The sequence below is a fragment of the Acomys russatus genome, chromosome 1 (assembly GCF_903995435.1).
Source record: "Acomys russatus chromosome 1, mAcoRus1.1, whole genome shotgun sequence".
Lineage (NCBI taxonomy): Eukaryota > Metazoa > Chordata > Mammalia > Rodentia > Muridae > Acomys > Acomys russatus.
Genome location: NC_067137.1, coordinates 50,431,743 through 50,450,036, shown reverse-complemented (window position 1 = coordinate 50,450,036; position 18,294 = coordinate 50,431,743). Strand labels below are relative to the sequence as shown.

The 18,294-nt window shown below is 38.7% G+C and overlaps 1 protein-coding gene across 1 annotated transcript in view; it reads right to left on the bottom strand.

Annotated features, from left to right (window-relative positions):
- Agmo (alkylglycerol monooxygenase) overlaps positions 1-18,294 on the bottom strand; it is a 305,943-nt gene that overhangs the window by 174,272 nt on the left and 113,377 nt on the right. The window contains exon 5 of the mRNA XM_051145060.1: positions 15,439-15,534. Within this exon, the coding sequence (XP_051001017.1) occupies positions 15,439-15,534 (96 nt within the window). The remainder of the gene's footprint in view (positions 1-15,438; positions 15,535-18,294) is intronic.

The following is an 18,294-nucleotide window of genomic DNA, read 5'->3' as shown; positions in this document are numbered from 1 at the left end:
ATCAGAAAGGATTCTGGGATAGAACCAGGTGTGGGAGATCCAGCGGGCAATATGTGAAGAGAATGGATGCGTGCATGGTACCTGAGCACAGGGAGCCAGACATGTGGCAGAGTGTGGAGCAGTATAAATGGGTTATTAAGTTGTGAGCCAGTCAGAGAAGAGCCTCTCTATGTGGTCTAGGTATTTGTAATAAATATTTAATGAGTCTCATGAGTCATTATTTCAGAAACTTAGGTCCAGTAGGAAAAACATGTGCCCTTCTACATTTCTGCTTCCTTTCAGAAAAGAGCAGGCCTCCAAGAGACAACAAATATGACAAAACAGAATGCACTAAGACAAGGAAAGCCTTCATATCAAGGCTGGACAGAGCAAGCATATAGGAGAAAAAGAGTCCCAAGAGCAGAGAGACAGACCTATTGCCATCAGGTTCTCTATGCATATGCTATGGCTGATAGTTTGGTGTTTCTGTGAGACTTCTTTTATTTAACAGTCTGGATTTAAAAAAAAAAAAAAAAAAGAGTCTCCCAGAAACATTAGGCTATCTGATTAAATAAACAGAATGAGCTAATTGGTGAAGAACCTATAATAGATAAATGCAGGTTCATTAGAAGTGGCACAGGAGGGGGAAGTGAGTAGGGAGGGTGCCCTGGGGATGGGGGTGGGTGGAAGGGAAGGAAGGAGGGTAGCAAAGTGAGGGAAAAAGGGGAGGAGGGAAAGGAGGGAAAGGGAGAGAGACAGAGACAGAGAGACAGAGAGAGACAGACAGACACACGCACACCACACACACAGACACAAACACACACACACACACATACCGAGAGAGAGAGAGAGAGAGAGAGAGAGAGAGAGAGCCTGAAACAAAAATTTTCACTTATATAGTAAATCTCTGGGAGAGGGAAAGCCCTGCCCCTAGGTAGAGGGTAGGCCATGCCAGCCACTCCGTGCAGCAGGGCCTAACAGTATTACCCATAACATATACACAGAGAACCTGGTACAGACTCGTGCAGGCTGCTTCAGTCTCTGAGCCCATATGAAACCTGCTTAGTAGATTCAGTAGGCCATGTCTTCTGGTGTCCTCCTTCCTCTCTGACTTCTACAATCATTCCTTCCCCTCTTCGAAGAGATTCTTAGAGCTCTGAGGGGAGGGACCCAATGGAGAAGTCCAACTCTGACTCTCTTTCAACATAATGTCTGGTTGTGGATCTCTATACTAGGACCCACCTGCTGCTGAAGGGAGCATCTCTGATGACTGTTCTATGAGTGTAGAAGAATATTTTTAGAAATCATTTCATTGAATGTGTTCCGTTTTTGGCCAATAGTGTTTGGTTCTATCTTAGGTCTCCAGTTTCTGGCTAACAGATTTCCTCTCATGAATCGTGGTTCAAGATGAGCAAACCAGACATCAGTTAGACATTCCCAATATTTTTGAGCCACCATTGCCCCAGTATACCTTATAGACAGGGAAGATTATAGATTAAGGGTTTTGTGGCTGGGTCAGTGTTCTGGCTCTCACTCTGTATCCTTCAGAGTATCTTTCTGAATCAAAGAGACTATAATGTAGAGATGAAAGCTCCATGCTAGTACCACCTCAAGCTCCTTATGTTCAAGGAATTATGTGGATGTTATCCTTGGCAATGTGGCCCTGCTGTCAGTTTGCAAAGAACAATCCTCTGTCCCAGTTTCAGTCTAGGATGTCTAGGGATCTCCCTGAGACCTCTTGGCTATCAATTCAACCAAATGTAACCTGGTCCCACCACTGGAAGCCTAAAAGGTGGCCATTTCAGATTCAATGACTTCCTTTACTTGGAGTCCACACTGTGGTCACACACATAGATTCCAGGAAGTTTCCACTGCACTAGGCTTCTACATCATGCTCCAAATGCCTCCCTATTCAAGCTTTTCTCTCCATTCTCTCCTTCCATCATTCTTCTCCATACTGAATTTTTCCAGCTCCTGTCCCCACATCCCTAGTCCAGTTAATTTCCCCACATCCCTATTCCAGCTCATGTCCCCACCATCCCAATCCAGCTCATGTCCCCACCATCCCTAGTCCACCCATAACATCTATTCTATTTTGCCTTCCCAGGAAGATCCATGCACCCCATCCCATGAACAATGCCTGAGAAATACTTAAATAAATGTCCAAGATACATTTCTATTAAGAGAAAAATGCAAGTCAAAACTATTTTGGGAATCCATCTTACACCTGTCAGAATGTCTAAGATGAAAATTACAAGTGACAGCTCATAATGGCAAGGATGTGGAGCAAGGAAACACTATCCAAAGATCATGGGGATGCAAATATGTACATCCACTATGGTAATCAATATGGTGGTTCCTCAGAGAAAATTGGAAAAGATCTATTCTACTCTTTGTCATTCACCTATGTGCATTGCAGCCTCATTCATAATAGGCAGAAACTAGTAACAACTTAGATGTCTCTCAACCAAAGAATGGATTAAAAATGTGGTATGCATATACAATGGGATAATACTCAGCATTTTTAAATGACATCATAAAATTTTCAGCCAAATGAGTGCAACTATAATAAAGTTCTCTTTATATATTTTTCTTTTATAGGATACTTTGCAAATATTGAACATTATCCCTTCCTTCCACTCGTACCTTCCTGATATGTCTGCTTGATGTTCTTTTTTTTCTCTTCTCCATCTTCATTCTGTTGGCAGCTTCTAAAAGTTGCAGTTTGCCTTACTTGTTTGTTTTTGTTCTTTTTTTAATCCTAATAAATTTGGTTATGAGCTTCTTTCTGAATCCATTCTTAAATTATTTAATTTAAAAGACTAAGAATCCTAAGTGGTACCCTAATTTTCCTGTTAATATATCATAGCTCAGGTGAGACTTTCCAAAAATTCTAGTAATAATTACAGTATTACCTTCTGTTTTTCGACCCACCGTACTTTCTATAATCATCCCCCTTGCTGTAAAGAGAAGCTCCTTTGATGAAGGTGAGAGCTACAATTATTATTCCCCAGTCTCTATTGATACATTTACAACATACCTTTTATACATAAGGCCTGGAGAACATGGAAAAGGTGAGCATAAAAATTATAATAATGAGAGGGCCAGGAAATCTGCTGTGAGATTTGTCTAGAAATGCAAAGAAGCTTCATTCATATCCTAACAATATGGCTGCCTTAATAACACCTGACAAGTACAGCACCCCATAGATAACATATGTATATATATGCAAATATATTTGCATAATATATATGCAAAATGGCCTTGAATTAAAGATATTGGCAAGGGTAGGATGTGGAGTTATATGGGAGGCATTAGAAGGAGGAAAGAGAATGGGGAAATTATTAATTATATTTTAATTTGAAAAGACAATACTTTTAGTTATCAAGATTAATAACTATATATGATGAGATTCTCAATTAAAGAACAAAGTCAGACTAACTGTTGTTCCATCCTTAAGAGCTAATACAAACTGAGCCCCTAACTCACATGGACAGTAATATTTCCACAGAAAACGGTCCCCAAACTTTAAAATATAGTCTCTTCACTGTGTTCCCATTTAGTCACTTCCACTCTTGATCTTTCAGGGTCCTCCACTGTGCAATATACTCTACCCATCTTCTCTGCTACACCACGTGTGTCTTTTCTGAATTCTTAAAGTGGGGCTTACAAGGGCTGAGAAACTGAAGGCAGGGCAGAGCAAGATCTCAAAAGCAACAGCCTTCAGAAACGGAAGGGGAAAATATCTTAGGAATCTGACCTGAGAAGAAGAATATTGAGTGAAAATCCAACCAATACCTTGAAAATTGCTATATGGAAAAAAACAAAACAAACAAACAAACAAAACCCAACTTGACATGAGGGAAGTCTGGAAAGCCCCTGAGCTGAGATCAACTAAAAGAAGCTTACACCACTAGCACCTGTGGGGAGCACTCTAGGCTGTTTAAATGAGGCCCATGGCTATGGTGATACGAATTCACACGCTTGAGCAGAGAGTTACCATATAATACATACTCTTCGGTAAAAAATATGAGATGCTGATGAGATGTATAACACATGAAGATGCCTGTAAGACTTACATGGGACAAAGCATGCCCAAAAGATCCGAATGCAAATGAATTCACAAAGCATGCCATCTAACAAGGACCCCTTTCTTTGTGCAGTAGGACTGTCTAATCTGGTAACCTCCCTTTCTTGCCTGCTTCCTTCTTTTTGTAATAAAAGCTCTCCTGTAGCTTGCTGTTATCCATCCATTCAGTACTTTGTTCTTGGACATAAGACCCCAGAACCTTACCAGAGTTTCCTTCTGAACTCAACCTAAACATCTGCTGATATGACAAAGAAATTTACTAGTTAAAAAAAAAAAGAAAGAAAGAAAGAAAGAAAGAAAAAGAAAAAAAAGGAACTTACTAGGACATACCAGTTTAGAAAAGATAGTGAATTCTTCAGATAGAAAGGACATGCTGGGAAGAAAATAATAAAAAGCATTCGAGACACGGGAGGAGCGTGGTTTTTCTCTGATCGGAGCGGCAGCGGCAGAGGCAGCAGCACCAGCGGCACCAGCAGCGGCAGCTGAGGTTTGCAGCTCATAGCCTTCCGGTGGAGGCGATTGGTGTGGTGGCTGATGGGAGTTGCTGCGGGAGAGGGGACTCGGGGCAGGATTTGGGTCGTGTGGAGCCTTTGGACCCAGACTGGACTCGGCGGACAGTTCGGCCCCAGAGTCCCGGGTATTGGCCCGGCCCAGCAAGCAATTCTGCCTGAGGCACTAACTCAGCGTGGCCATAGCTCCCCTGCTGTGGCACAGGCTTAGTTGAGCTCGCTGCTCCACACTAGGCACCACTTCAGCTCAGCGGCAGCTCCCCTGCAGTGACACAGTCTGGGCGGAGCACTTGTTCCACCACTGGCGCTAACTCAGAGCAGCCGCAGTTCTCCTGCTGTGGCACAGGCTGGACAGAGCTCTCGGTTCCACCAGCTCTAAGACTCTGGTTGGACACAGTGTGCAGTTTGAATCCAGAATTCCTGGCTGAGATTGGTGGTCAGCTCGGGCCCTGAGTCAATAACTGACCACAGCACGCACTTTGGGCCAAAAGGCCCTAGTGGAGCTTGGTGCGTAGTCCCAGCCCAAAAATTCTGGCTGGACCCTGTGTGCATTTTGGGCCCAAAATCCCTAGCTGAGCTTGGCAGACGGTTCAGGCCCTGAGAATCTAGCTGAGTTCTGCCCGTGGTTCGCTCCCAGTGCTCCTGGCTGGACTTGGCAGGGAACACAGAAGGCTGTGGATACCTTGGCCTGACCCAACGCTCATTCAGAGACCCAGAACAATTGCAGGATCCACAGCAGAGGGGGACTGAGGATCACTGGCTGTGAGAGACCAGAACAACAGGGCTAACCTCCTAACATCCACACCAGTGAAGCTTTGAGCTCGCAGCCTAGGGAAATCGTAAGAAAACAAGTGAATCTATCCTCAGACACCCTCCATTCAACTCTGGAAGCTACCCAACAAAAACAAAGACGGCAAGATGTCTAAAGGACAACGAAAAAGCATACGCAAAAAACCCCAAAACAACATGGCGTCTCCAGTTTCCAGCTATCCCAAAGAAAACCACCCAGAGAACTCAAATACAACGGAAATACAAGAAAATGACCTCAAACCCTTAGTAATGAGGATGATAATGGAGGAAACAAATAAAATTCGTAATCAAATGCAGGAAGATGCAGACAAACAGGTGAGAGAAATAAAAGAAGCACATAGAGTGGAACTGGAAAAATTGCAGGAAAAATGCAAACAACCAGATGAAAGAAATAAGTAAAACGGTTCAAGCTCTGAAGACCTATAAAGAGGCAATGGAAGAAACTCAGGAATATACAAAAAATCAGATGAAAGAAATCAAAAAATCAGTTCAAGATCTGAAAATGAAAATGGATTCAATGATAAACACACAGACAGAAGAAAAACGAGAACGTGAGAACTCAGAGAAGAAGGCGAGCAACACAGAGGTGAGCTTTTCTAACAGAATCCAAGAGATGGAAGAACGAATCTCAGGGCTAGAAGATACAATCACAGATATTGAATCAACCATTAAAGAAAATGCCAAATCTGGAAAACTCCTGACACAAAACATCCAAGAAATTAAGGACACCATGAAAAGAAGAAATTTGCGGATAATAGGCATTGAAGAAAGAGAAGACATCAGACTCCAGGGCCCAGAAACTATTCTCAACAAAATCATAGAAGAAAATTTCCCCAATCTAAAGAAAGAGATGCCTATAAACATACAAGAGGCCTACAGAACACCAAATAGAATTGACCAGAAAAGAAAAACTGCCCGCCACATAATAATCAAAACACAAAACATGCAGAACAAAGAAAAAATATTAAAAGCTGCAAGGGAAAAGGGCCAAATAACATTTAATGGTAAACCTATCAGAATTACACCTGACTTCTCAGCAGAGACCATAAAAGCCAGAAAGGCCTGGACAGAGATCCTGCAAACCCTAAGAGAACACAGATGCCAGGCCAGACTACTTTACCCAGGAAAATTATCAATAACCATTGATGGAGAAAACAAAATATTCCATGACAAAAACAAATTCAAACAGTACCTAGCCACAAACCCAGCTTTACAGAAGGTACTAGAAGGAAAACTCCATCCCAAAGGGTCAAGCTACAACCAAAACTACCCAGGAAATAGATAACTATCCCATGGCAAAAACACAACTACACAAACACTCGACTGGAAACAACATCAAAATTAAGACTCTTAACAGTCATTGGTCATTAATATCTCTCAACATCAATGGCCTCAATTCTCCAATAAAAAGACACAGACTAACTGAATGGGTACATAAACAAGATCCAACATTCTTCTGCATTCAAGAAACACATCTCACCCATAATGAAAGGCATTACCTCAGGGTAAAAGGTTGGAAAAAAATATTCCAAGCAAATGGTCACAAGAAGCAAGCAGGCGTAGCCATTTTAGTATCGAACAAAATAGACTTTCAACCAAAATTAATCAAAAGGGATGAGGAAGGACACTTCATACTCATCAAAGGTAAAGTCAACCAAGATGACATCACAATTCTGAACATCTATGCTCCCAATACAAGGGCACCCACATATGTAAAAGATCTCCTAAAAAAAGCTTAAACCACACATCGATCCCCACACAATAATAGTGGGAGACTTCAACACCCCACTCTCACTGAAGGATAAGTCATTGAAACAGAAACTAAGCCGAGAAATAACATCATTAACCAATGCCATGGGTCAAATGGATCTAACAGATATCTATAGAACCTTTCACCCAAACAAGAAAGAATACACCTTCTTCTCTGCACCCCATGGAACCTTCTCCAAAATTGATCACATCGTAGGTCACAAAGCAAGCCTCAACAGATACAAGAGGATTGAAATAATACCTTGTATCCTATCAGATCACCATGCTCTTAGGCTGCAATTCAACAACAACAGAAATAACAAAAAGCCTACACGTTTGTGGAAACTAAACAACTCTCTGCTAAATGACACCTGGGTCAGGGAAGAAATAAAGAAAGAAATCAAGGAGTTTCTGAAATTCAATGAAAATGAAGAAACAACATACCCAAATTTGTGGGATACATTGAAAGCAGTGCTAAGAGGAAAATTCATAAGTGCCTTTAAAAAGAAATTGGAAACATTGCACATAAGCATCTTAACAACACAACTGGAAGCCCTAGAAAAAAAAGAAGCAGAAACACCCAAGAGGAGTAGACGCCTGGAAATAATCAAACTCAGGGCTGAAATTAACAAATTAGAAACTAAGAAAACAGTCCAAAGAATCAACAAAACCAAAAGCTGGTTCTTTGAGAAAATCAACAAGATAGACAGACCATTAGCCAAACTAACTAAAAGGCAGAGAGACAGTATTGAAATCAACAAAATCAGAAATGAAAAGGGAGACATAACAACAGACACTGAAGAAATTCAAAGAATCATAAGATCCTACTTTGAAGGCATATACGCCACAAAATTTGAAAATCTAAGGGAAATGGACGATTTTCTTGAACAATTTCACTTGCCAAAGTTGAATGAAGAACAGATAAACAAGCTAAATAGTCCCATTTCCCCTACAGAAATAGAAGCAATCATCGATGGTCTCCCAACCAAAAAAAGCCCAGGGCCAGATGGTTTCAGTGCAGAATTCTACCAGACCTTTAAGGGCGAGCTAATACCGATACTCTTCAAGCTACTCCAAAAGATAGAAATGGATGGAAAATTACCAAATTCATTCTATGAGGCAATAGTCTCATTGATACCTAAACCTCACAAAGACTCAACAAAGAAAGAGAATTTCAGACCAATTTCTCTTATGAACATAGATGCAAAAATACTAAATAAAATACTTGCAAAACGAATACAGGAGCACATCAAAGATATCATTCATCATGACCAAGTAGAATTCATTCCAGGCATGCGGGGATGGTTTAATATACGGAAATCCATCAATGTAATCCACCATATAAACAAACTGAAAGTAAAAAACCACATGATCATCTCCTTGGATGCAGAGAAAGCATTTGATAAAATTCAACACCCATTCATGTTTAAAGTTTTAGAGAGATCGGGGATACAAGGCACTTTCCTCAACATAATAAAGGCTATATACAGCAAGCCAATAGCCAAAATCAAAGTAAATGGTGAGATACTCAAGGAAATTCCTCTCAAATCGGGAACAAGGCAAGGCTGCCCACTCTCTCCATATCTCTTCAATATAGTACTCGAAGTTCTAGCCAGAGCAATAAGACAACAAAAGAAGATCAAGGGTATCCAAATGGGAAAGGAGGAAGTCAAATTATCCCTCTTTGCAGATGATATGATAGTGTACATAAGTGACCCTCAAAACTCCACCAGAGAACTCCTAAAGCTGATAAACACCTTCAGTAAATTGGCTGGATACAAAATTAACTCAAAAAAGTCTGTAGCCTTCCTATACACAAATGACAAGCTTGCAGAGGAAGAAATTAGGAAAACCACACCCTTCACATTAGCCACAAGCAATATAAAATATCTAGGAGTTACCCTAACTAAGCAAGTGAAGGACTTGTATGAAAAAAATTTCAAAACTCTGAAGAAAGAGATTGAAGATGACCTGAGAAGATGGCATGATCTTCCTTGCTCATGGATCGGGAGAATTAACATAGTAAAAATGGCCATCCTACCAAAAGCAATCTACAGATTCAATGCAATCCCTATCAAAATAACTACACAATTTTTTAAAGACATTGAAAGTTCAATTCTGAACTTCATATGGAAAAACAAAAAACCCAGAATAGCTAAAACAATCTTGTACAATAAAAGGTGCTCCGGAGGAATCTCCATACCTGATCTCAAACTGTACTATAAAGCAATAGTACTTAAAACAGCATGGTACTGGCACAGCAACAGGCTGGTTGATCAGTGGAATCGAATCGAAGACCCAGATATGAATCCACACACATATGGTCACTTGATTTTTGACAAAGAAGCCAAATCCATTCAATGGAAAAAGGATAGCATCTTCAACAAATGGTGCTGGTCTAACTGGAGGTCTATGTGTAAAAAAATGCAACTGGACCCTTATTTGTCACCTTGCACAAAACTTAAATCCAAGTGGATTAAAGACCTCAACATAAAACCAGAGACACTAAGCCACTTAGAAGAAAAAGTGGGAAAGAGCCTGGAACATATTGGCACAGGAGACAACTTCCTGAACAGAACACCAACGGCCCAGGCCTTAATGTCAACCATTAATAAATGGGACCTCATGAGGCTGAGAAGCTTCTGTAAGGCAGGAGACACTGTCAAGAGAACAAAGCGACAGCCTACAGACTGGGAAAAAATCTTCACCAACCCTACATCTGACAAAGGTCTAATATCCAAAATATATAAAGAACTCAAGAAATTAAACACCACCAAACCGAATAACCCAATTGAGAAATGGGGCTTGGAACTAAACAGAGAATTCTCAACAGAGGAGTATCAAATGGCTGAGAAACACTTAAAGAAATGCTCAACCTCCTTAGTCATCAGGGAAATGCAAATCAAAACAACTCTGAGATTCCATCTTACACCCATCAGAATGGCTAAGATCAAAAATTCAAGCGACATCACATGCTGGCGAGGATGTGGGGAGAGAGGAACACTCCTTCATTGCTGGTGGGAATGCAAACTAGTACAGCCACTTTGGAAATCTATCTGGTGCTATCTCAGAAAAATGGGAATAGGGCTTCCTCAAGACCCAGCTATTCCACTCCTTGGAATATACCCAGAAGATGCTCCAGCACACAACAAGAAAATTTGCTCAACCATGTTCATAGCAGCCTTATTCATAATAGCCAGAACATGGAAACAGCCTAAGTGTCCCTCAGTAGAAGAGTGGATAAAGAAACTGTGGTACATATACACTATGGAATACTACTCAGCTGTTAAAAACAAGGAATTCCCGAAATTTGTGGATAAATGGATTGAGCTAGAAATGATCATAATGAGTGAGTTAACCCAGAAGCAGAAAGAATCAAATGGTATATACTCACTTATATCTGCATACTAGCCCAAGGGGCATGTCCCACGAAAGCCTTCACTTACCAGGAAACTGGGACAGAGGGGAAGGCATCCTATTGGGAGTCTAAATGAGAGACGCATGGGAGAACAGCAAAATAAAAGGATCCAGAGGGTCCTAGAAATCTACAAGTAGAACAATATGATAGGCAGATTTGGGCCCAGGGGTCCCGCTCAAACTAAGGCACCAGCCAAGGACAATACAGGAGGTAAACTTTAAACCCCTTCCCAGATCTAGCCAATGGTCAGAATATTCTCCACAGTTGAGTGGAGAGTGTGATACGACTTTCTCACATACTCTGGTGCCTCACATTTGACCATGTCCCCTGGAGGGGGAGACCTGATGGCACTCAGAGGAAGGACAGCAAGTAGCCAAGAAGAGACTTGATACCCTATGAGAATATATAGGGGGACGTAATCCCCCTCAGGAACAGTCATAGGGGAGGGGAATAATGGGAAAATGGGGGGGGGGGAGGAATGGGAGGATAAAAGGGATGGGATAAACATTGAGATGTAACAAGAATAAATTAATAAAAAAAAAAAAAAAAAAAAAAAAAAAAAAAGAATAAATTAATAAAAAAAAAAAAGCATTCGAAAATAAATATTTGAAGACATAACAAATTGATTATTTGATTTTGTTGATTTAACTAAAAGAAAATGGAATGTTAAGTCTACAATAAATATAATATGCATAGATTTACACTATGTGCATAATTAATGTACTTAGGAACATACTTAAAAGATATAGAGGCTGTAAATAGGATTATAACCGGAGTCCTAGGTCAGAATGCAAATTTGGGGGATTACAATTCATCAACAACCACTTGCCCATTTATCCCAAAATCAGAAAATAAAAACAGTGTTGAAAGGCTAGAAAGGATTTTAATCCAAATCTTTATTTAGAATATATAGTAATTGTGCACCTAGCTGATCTTGCATTACTGACAAGAACCTTAGGTACACAGAGAAAAATGCTGTTGGGGGCAAAGTGTATGCATGATTAAACATTAATATTTACATAACAGTAACATCTAGCCTAATCAGTATATCAGATCTGATTTTGCAGAGTAGCCTCAGATAATCTTCACATTATCCTGGAACAAGCTGCTTCCCATAAAGATAATTGTGACTGCTTGCTCCAGTGTGGGAGAGAGTGTTCAACATAAGGTGTCTGTCTGAGAAACCATTTTTTTCTAGAATCCAATGTTAAATCAGATTGAGAACAGTGAATGAAGATGGTCAAGTGCTTTCCCAAGGATTCAGAACATGGTAAAAATGCTCTATTTACGCTAATATTTGTGCTTTCAGCCTTGAAGAAGGAGGTACATTAAGTGGTACCAATTTATAGAGACTTGGGGTTGATAATATGACTATGTACAGAAGCAATCAAGAATCTAATCAAAAGTGAAGGACATCCACACAAAATAAAAATGTCATGCTTTTGTGCTGATTTTAGTACCTTTGTAGACACATTTGAAGACTCATGCTTTTTGGCAAAAGCAGTTTCAGGGTGAGCCTTAAAGAATAATGGCTGTTTTAAGATCCCTAAATAAATGACAAATGCTATTTATGCAAATTAAAAAAACAAACAAAAACAAAAACTAAAGACATACACACGGGTGGCTCACAACTGCGGGTAACTCCAGCTCTACAGAGTTAAAAACCTTCTCATCTCCTGTGGTACCCATGCAGACAAGCAGGCATACACACATTTTATATAATTTAAAAAAATCATCACCAACAGAAAGAGGGCAAGAGAGTGGGAAATCCACAGAAAGGTAGAGGTATAGGCACAAGCTGTAAGAATATGCCTTTAACTATCTCTAGCTTTGTACCATCTAGTGTAGTTCCTTTCCAAAATGAGGAATCAAGAAAAATAAAAAACAATAATCAGACACAACTAAGGAGTAGAAAGAAAGCTTTCTTCCACATTGTTCATGAAAAAAAAAAACTATGAGAATTTTAAGCAAATTTCACAAACTTCAAAAAACTCTTGCTACAAATTACAGTAACGAGTAAAGTGAGAGATTTGTATAAAACAATATAACCAATGATAGAGATTGTAAAAAAAAAAAAAGAAGAAGAAGAAGAAGAAGAAAAGAAGAAGAAGAAGAACTACCATAGTCAATTTCTTTTTTACAAAGGTGTGAAGACTATCCATCAGAGAAAACGGTTGGAGTGAATATATGTCTGCACGGAGCACTGGATCTCTTGCAAAGAACAGTGGATCTAGATCTAAAGCACGTGCTATATGTCTAAGTGACACAAAATGAAGGACAATACAGACAATACATGTAAATGTTAAAACTCTAAGTTTCATAGGAAATCTAAGAAGAACATGTGTCAGGATTTGTGATAGTGAAAAAGCTAAAAGAGACATAAATGAAACAATACAGGAAACCTGAGCCTAAAAGCTGAGCAGGATTAACATTCATTCTTCAAAGGCTTCAGTTTAATATTATAAAAATCATCAAATCATAATTCCAATCTTCAATATCAAAGCATTATATTAATCCACTGTAGCCTCCCTCATCTCAGCATAGTAACAGATTATGAGATAATCTAGATTAATCCAAGTTATCACCACTGTCCTATGATGGTACAACTAAAACCCCATACCAGATAATACATAAGAAATGGAAATGTAGAGCTATGAAACTTAAAACTTGAATATAAATATGTTCTTGTTCTGTATTTATACATTTACAGAAGAAGAGGACACTGTGTTGCCAACAACCTAAGCCCATGAAAGGTAAAGAATATTAAGACATTAAAAACTCAGCAGCCAATAGTTGTGCTGTATACACCTTTAATCCCAGTATCTGGAGGTAGTGGCACTTGGCTCTCTGTGAGTTCCAGTCTAGACTGCTCTACACAGTGAGTTACAGGACAGCTATGACTGTAGAGAGAGACCTAGTCACCCTCTACCTCTGGAAAAATATATAACTACATATACATATGTATATGTATGTATATATACATATAGGATACAATAATTATATATTAAAATTACATAGAGAGATGATTCTATGATTAAGAGTAATCATTACTTTTGCAGAGAACTGGGATTCAGTTTCCAGCACCCAAATGATGACAAATCACTGTCTATAACTCCCTGGAACTTCTTCAGATCTCCACAGGCACTTCATGCATGATGTACACACATACACCCAAATGAGTGCACACAGAATTAAATGCATACATATTTAAATACTAAGAAGAAAATTAGGTCTTCCCTAACCAGATGTCTATTCCGTTTATCTCTATACATCACTGCCAGCAGCCTTTTGAGTTTCCTCTTGAATAATTAATTCTCTTACTTGTAAACAAATGAAAGTACACTGTCTGTAGTTTCACAGCTGTGAAAATTTTGAGGATGAACTCAAAGCTTATAACATAACCCAAAATTTCAAAATGCAAACAATAAGTTTAGAGAATGGGGGTTCTCTCTCTCATGCAATTCATTTAAAGTGGCTCTATTTGTTAAAGTTCCTGCAAAAACAGGAAGGGCAGCATGTAAGGCAGGCTCTAACACACTGCTATTCAACTGGGAAGGCAAGCAGCCAATGGAGCTGATGTTGAAATAATCCCCCACTGTTTTTGGTCTGCATTTTTCTTTTGGAGTAGCACATGAAGCTTGCTTCAAGCATCTTTTGGAGAGACAAGGAAAGGGCAGAAACTCCTTAGGCATCATAGTTCCATATCCTAACTAATGCCCAAGATGACACAAGGCTTGACCTCGGAGCTGCTGTAAAAATGTAACTCTTCTTTACTCCCTCCAAGTAAATCAGCGGAACATTTTCCTTTCCTGATATAAGCAAATTTGGTCTTTTTACCTCTAGAGCCAGAACGGGCCTCAACAACTCTTTCAGATGGTTATACTATGGGCTGTGTGATGTATGTCACCTATCATAAAGCAAACAGCATTTCATGACAGATCATCAAAAAACAAAACAAAACAAAAAAACGATCAAAATCAGGGTAAGAGTATCTCTTCCCCAAGCATGCCTGCAGTGTGAAATAGAGCAGATGAGACGATGCTTCTCTGTGCCAAGTGCTGGCATCTGATGCAGCTGTGACTACTGATACTGTGCACAGCATCCCACCATCTCTCAGTGAGCTCACTGTGAAAACTTCAAAGGCTGCCAGTAAATACAAGTGCTTTTAAGGTTTCTCCTATGTGTGTAGCGATTTTTCAGAGTCTGTGATACTTCTTTATTTAACAGCAAAACGAAGGCAAATAGTTCATAAACTAAATGGTTGTTTAATAATATATCTGCAAACATTCAAGCCTAAACATCTGACAGTCTCTAGAAGATTTGACTTCTGTATTCAGATTTCTAGAAAAACAGAATATAACCCTAATATATTGAACAAATTTAAACATAGCACAACTTCTGTAATTAAAGTAAGTGCGCCAAAATATTTCTTAATTACTGTAAATGTTAAACATTATTCATGTGAACTTTACACACACACACACACACACACACACACACACACACTCCAATCTTTAAATTGAAATGAATTTCAACATCTCTTGTTTAGTAATGTTTAATGAACTGTAACACAGGGAGATATTGTAGCAAATATAGTATTAAAATGTTTTCGTACTTAATAGTTCAAAAATTGTTTTATTTAATTGGGACCAACTGGCTTCATTGCATCTTATAAACTTTGCAATATATATTCAGAATAAAAGGAATAAAAATGAACAGATGTTTCCCCTTAAAGAAGGCAAACTAAGATTTTTCTTACACAATAAATCAGCTGCTAGTACATTTCTAAGACATCACTTGAGGGTGTTTTAGTATAAATTTTTTAGCACACACACACACACACACACACACACACACACACACACTCACATATTCACACTTACCTCTGTGTGGATCCAAAATTGGTAGAGGAGATTGAATTGAATATGAACAGCAAACACTGAAGGTGGTACAAATAGGGCCAGGGGACAGTAGAAAACCTTTAAGAGAAAAATATGCATCACTCTATAAACATGGGCCCTCATCATCAGAAGGTTTATTAATTGTCCTTCTTCATCAAACCTATTTTTCCATATATTTTAATCATCATTTTACTTGGTAAATTTAATTTTTCACATAGTGATAAGTTTAAAACCCAAGTCTTCTTTTTGGCACTTAATGTTTTATAATCACAATATAATATGCTGTGTGTTAGTTCCTTACTATTGAAAGATCAGATGTGTTTCCTGGTGGCAAAGTTGTTGCTTATAATGCACAGATACTTTATTGAAGTAAAACTGTAAAGCACATGCGTTTGTGCCTTGACCACTCCCAAATGCTCGGTCATCGCCTGGTGTTTTCAATAATAAAATGCAACCATAATAAAAGAAAATATGTGACATACTGAAAGAGTAAAATGTGTTTCCATTTTAATGCTTATATGATTGATTAAAGGTAAAATATATCTTAAATTTTTTATTAAAGTTATTAAGGTAGGAAGTGTAAAGTGAGGACAGCTGATATAAGTCTTAGGGTTCCAAATTTTCTAAGAGATGAAAATTTCTGTGCCTTGGAAAACCAAATTCTTCTTAAACCTCAGAACTTCTTGGAATTGATGAACAAGTGTGATTTGCTGTGGTCTCCTAACAGCTTATTCCTATGAGAGGTTTGTTTGATCACAACATTTCCTTGAAAGAAAATCCAAAGAGCCAAATAGATATCAGAAGAACCTCATTTCTGCTTTACATTTCTGATATTCTATAATTCCTATTTCTAAAATGTTGCATATTTTAAAACATTTATTCTGAATGCTACAATTTAATTCCCGAACTATTATTAAGCATTTGTTCTTGATCAGGTGAACAGTTATTGGAAGGATATTTAGTAATGGTGTGCATTGGAAATTAGACATTTCTATGAACTCTTATTTATGTTCAAAATTCAAGTCACCTAAAATATAAACTTTTAACACGTGTAAGTAGGATCAGTTTTATGATTTTTCAATCGATTTAGAAGCAATGGAGCAAATTAGTAAGCAATAAAAGAATATAGGCTTCTTATTCAAGAGTTCGCCTTGGTCTCATTACAGACTACTTTTGAAAGTTAAAAAAAAAAAGGTTTCTGTTAACAGTGTTCCTTGCCTTACAGAAGCTTTTCAGTTTCACGAGGTCTCATTTATTAATTGTTTATCTTAGAGCCTGTGTCATTGGTTTTCTGTTAAGGAGGTTGTCTCCTGTGCCAGTGAGCTCAAGGCTTTTCCCCATTTTTTTCTTCTAACAAATTTAATGTTTTATGTTGAAGTCTTTAATCCACCTGAACTTTAGTTTTGTGCAGGGTGATAAATACAGATCTATTGCATTTTTCTACATGTAGATATCAATTTAGACCAGCACTATTTGTTGAGGATGCTATCTTTTTTCCATTGCAATTCCATCGATTGCCCTGTCTGTCTCTATGCCTGTACCAAAATGACAACCTACAGACGAGGAAAAGATCTTCACCAACCCTACATCCTACAGAGGGTTAATATCCAAAATATTTTTTAAAATTAAGAAATTAAACATAACTAAATAATCCAATTTGAAAATGGGGTACATAACAGAACAGAGGGTTCTCAACAAAGGAATATTGAATAGCCGAGAAACACTTAAAGAAATGATCATCATCCCTAGTTATTAGGGTAATGCAAATCAAAACAACTCTGAGCTTCCACCTTAGACCTCTCAGAATGTATAAGATAAAAAAAAACTCAAGTGCCAACACATGCTGGTGAGGGGAAAACTCTTGCATTGCTGGTGGGAGTGCAAACTTGTACAACCACTTTGGAAATCTATCTGGAACCTTCTTAGAAAATTGGGACTAGTTCTGCCTCAAGACACAGCTATTCCACTCCTGGCCATATATTGAAAATTTGTTCTACCATACAAGAACATTTGCTCAACAAAGTTCACAGCAGCTTTATTCCTAATAGCCAGACCTGGAAATGACCTAGATATCCCTCAATCGAAGAATGGATAAAGAAACTGTGGTACATTTACACAATGGAATACTATTCAGCTATTAAAAACAGGGAAACTAAAAAATAAATAAATAAATAAATAAATAAATAAATAAATAAATAAATTACATTAAAAAAAATGGAAACTTTGAAATTTGCAGAGTAAGGTAACCCAGACCCAGAAAGACATGCATGGTACATAATCACTCATAAGCATAAATTAGCTACATCATACTGGATAACTACACTATAGTACACAGACCTAAAGAAACTAAATAACAAGGAGGACCCTAGGGAGAATACGTAATTCTCATTCAGAATGGCAAATAGAATGGATATCAAACGTGGTTGAAGAGAAGAAAGAAGAAAGGAGCCAACTCTAGAGGTCCTCTGAAAGACTCCACCCAGCAGGAGATCAAAGCAGATGATGAGACTCACAGCAAAAATCTGAGGTGGAACCCAGGGAGTCTTTGGAAGAGTTTGGGCATAGAGGGATCTGGAATGGACAGGACATCCATGAGGAGAACAGTGAAGCCAACAAATCTAAGTGGAGGAGTGCAGGGAGTGGGAAGAAGGGGGTTGCAGATATTGATGCACCAATGGCCATACATGGTGAGGACCTAGACCCCCTGTTCAGATGTAGTCATAGGTAGTTAGCACAATCTCCTTGTAGGACCCATAATATAGGGAGTAGAAGATACATATGACATGGGCTCTGGTGCCCATTCATTGATCACTTCGAGTGCCAGGCTGGCCTTGCCAG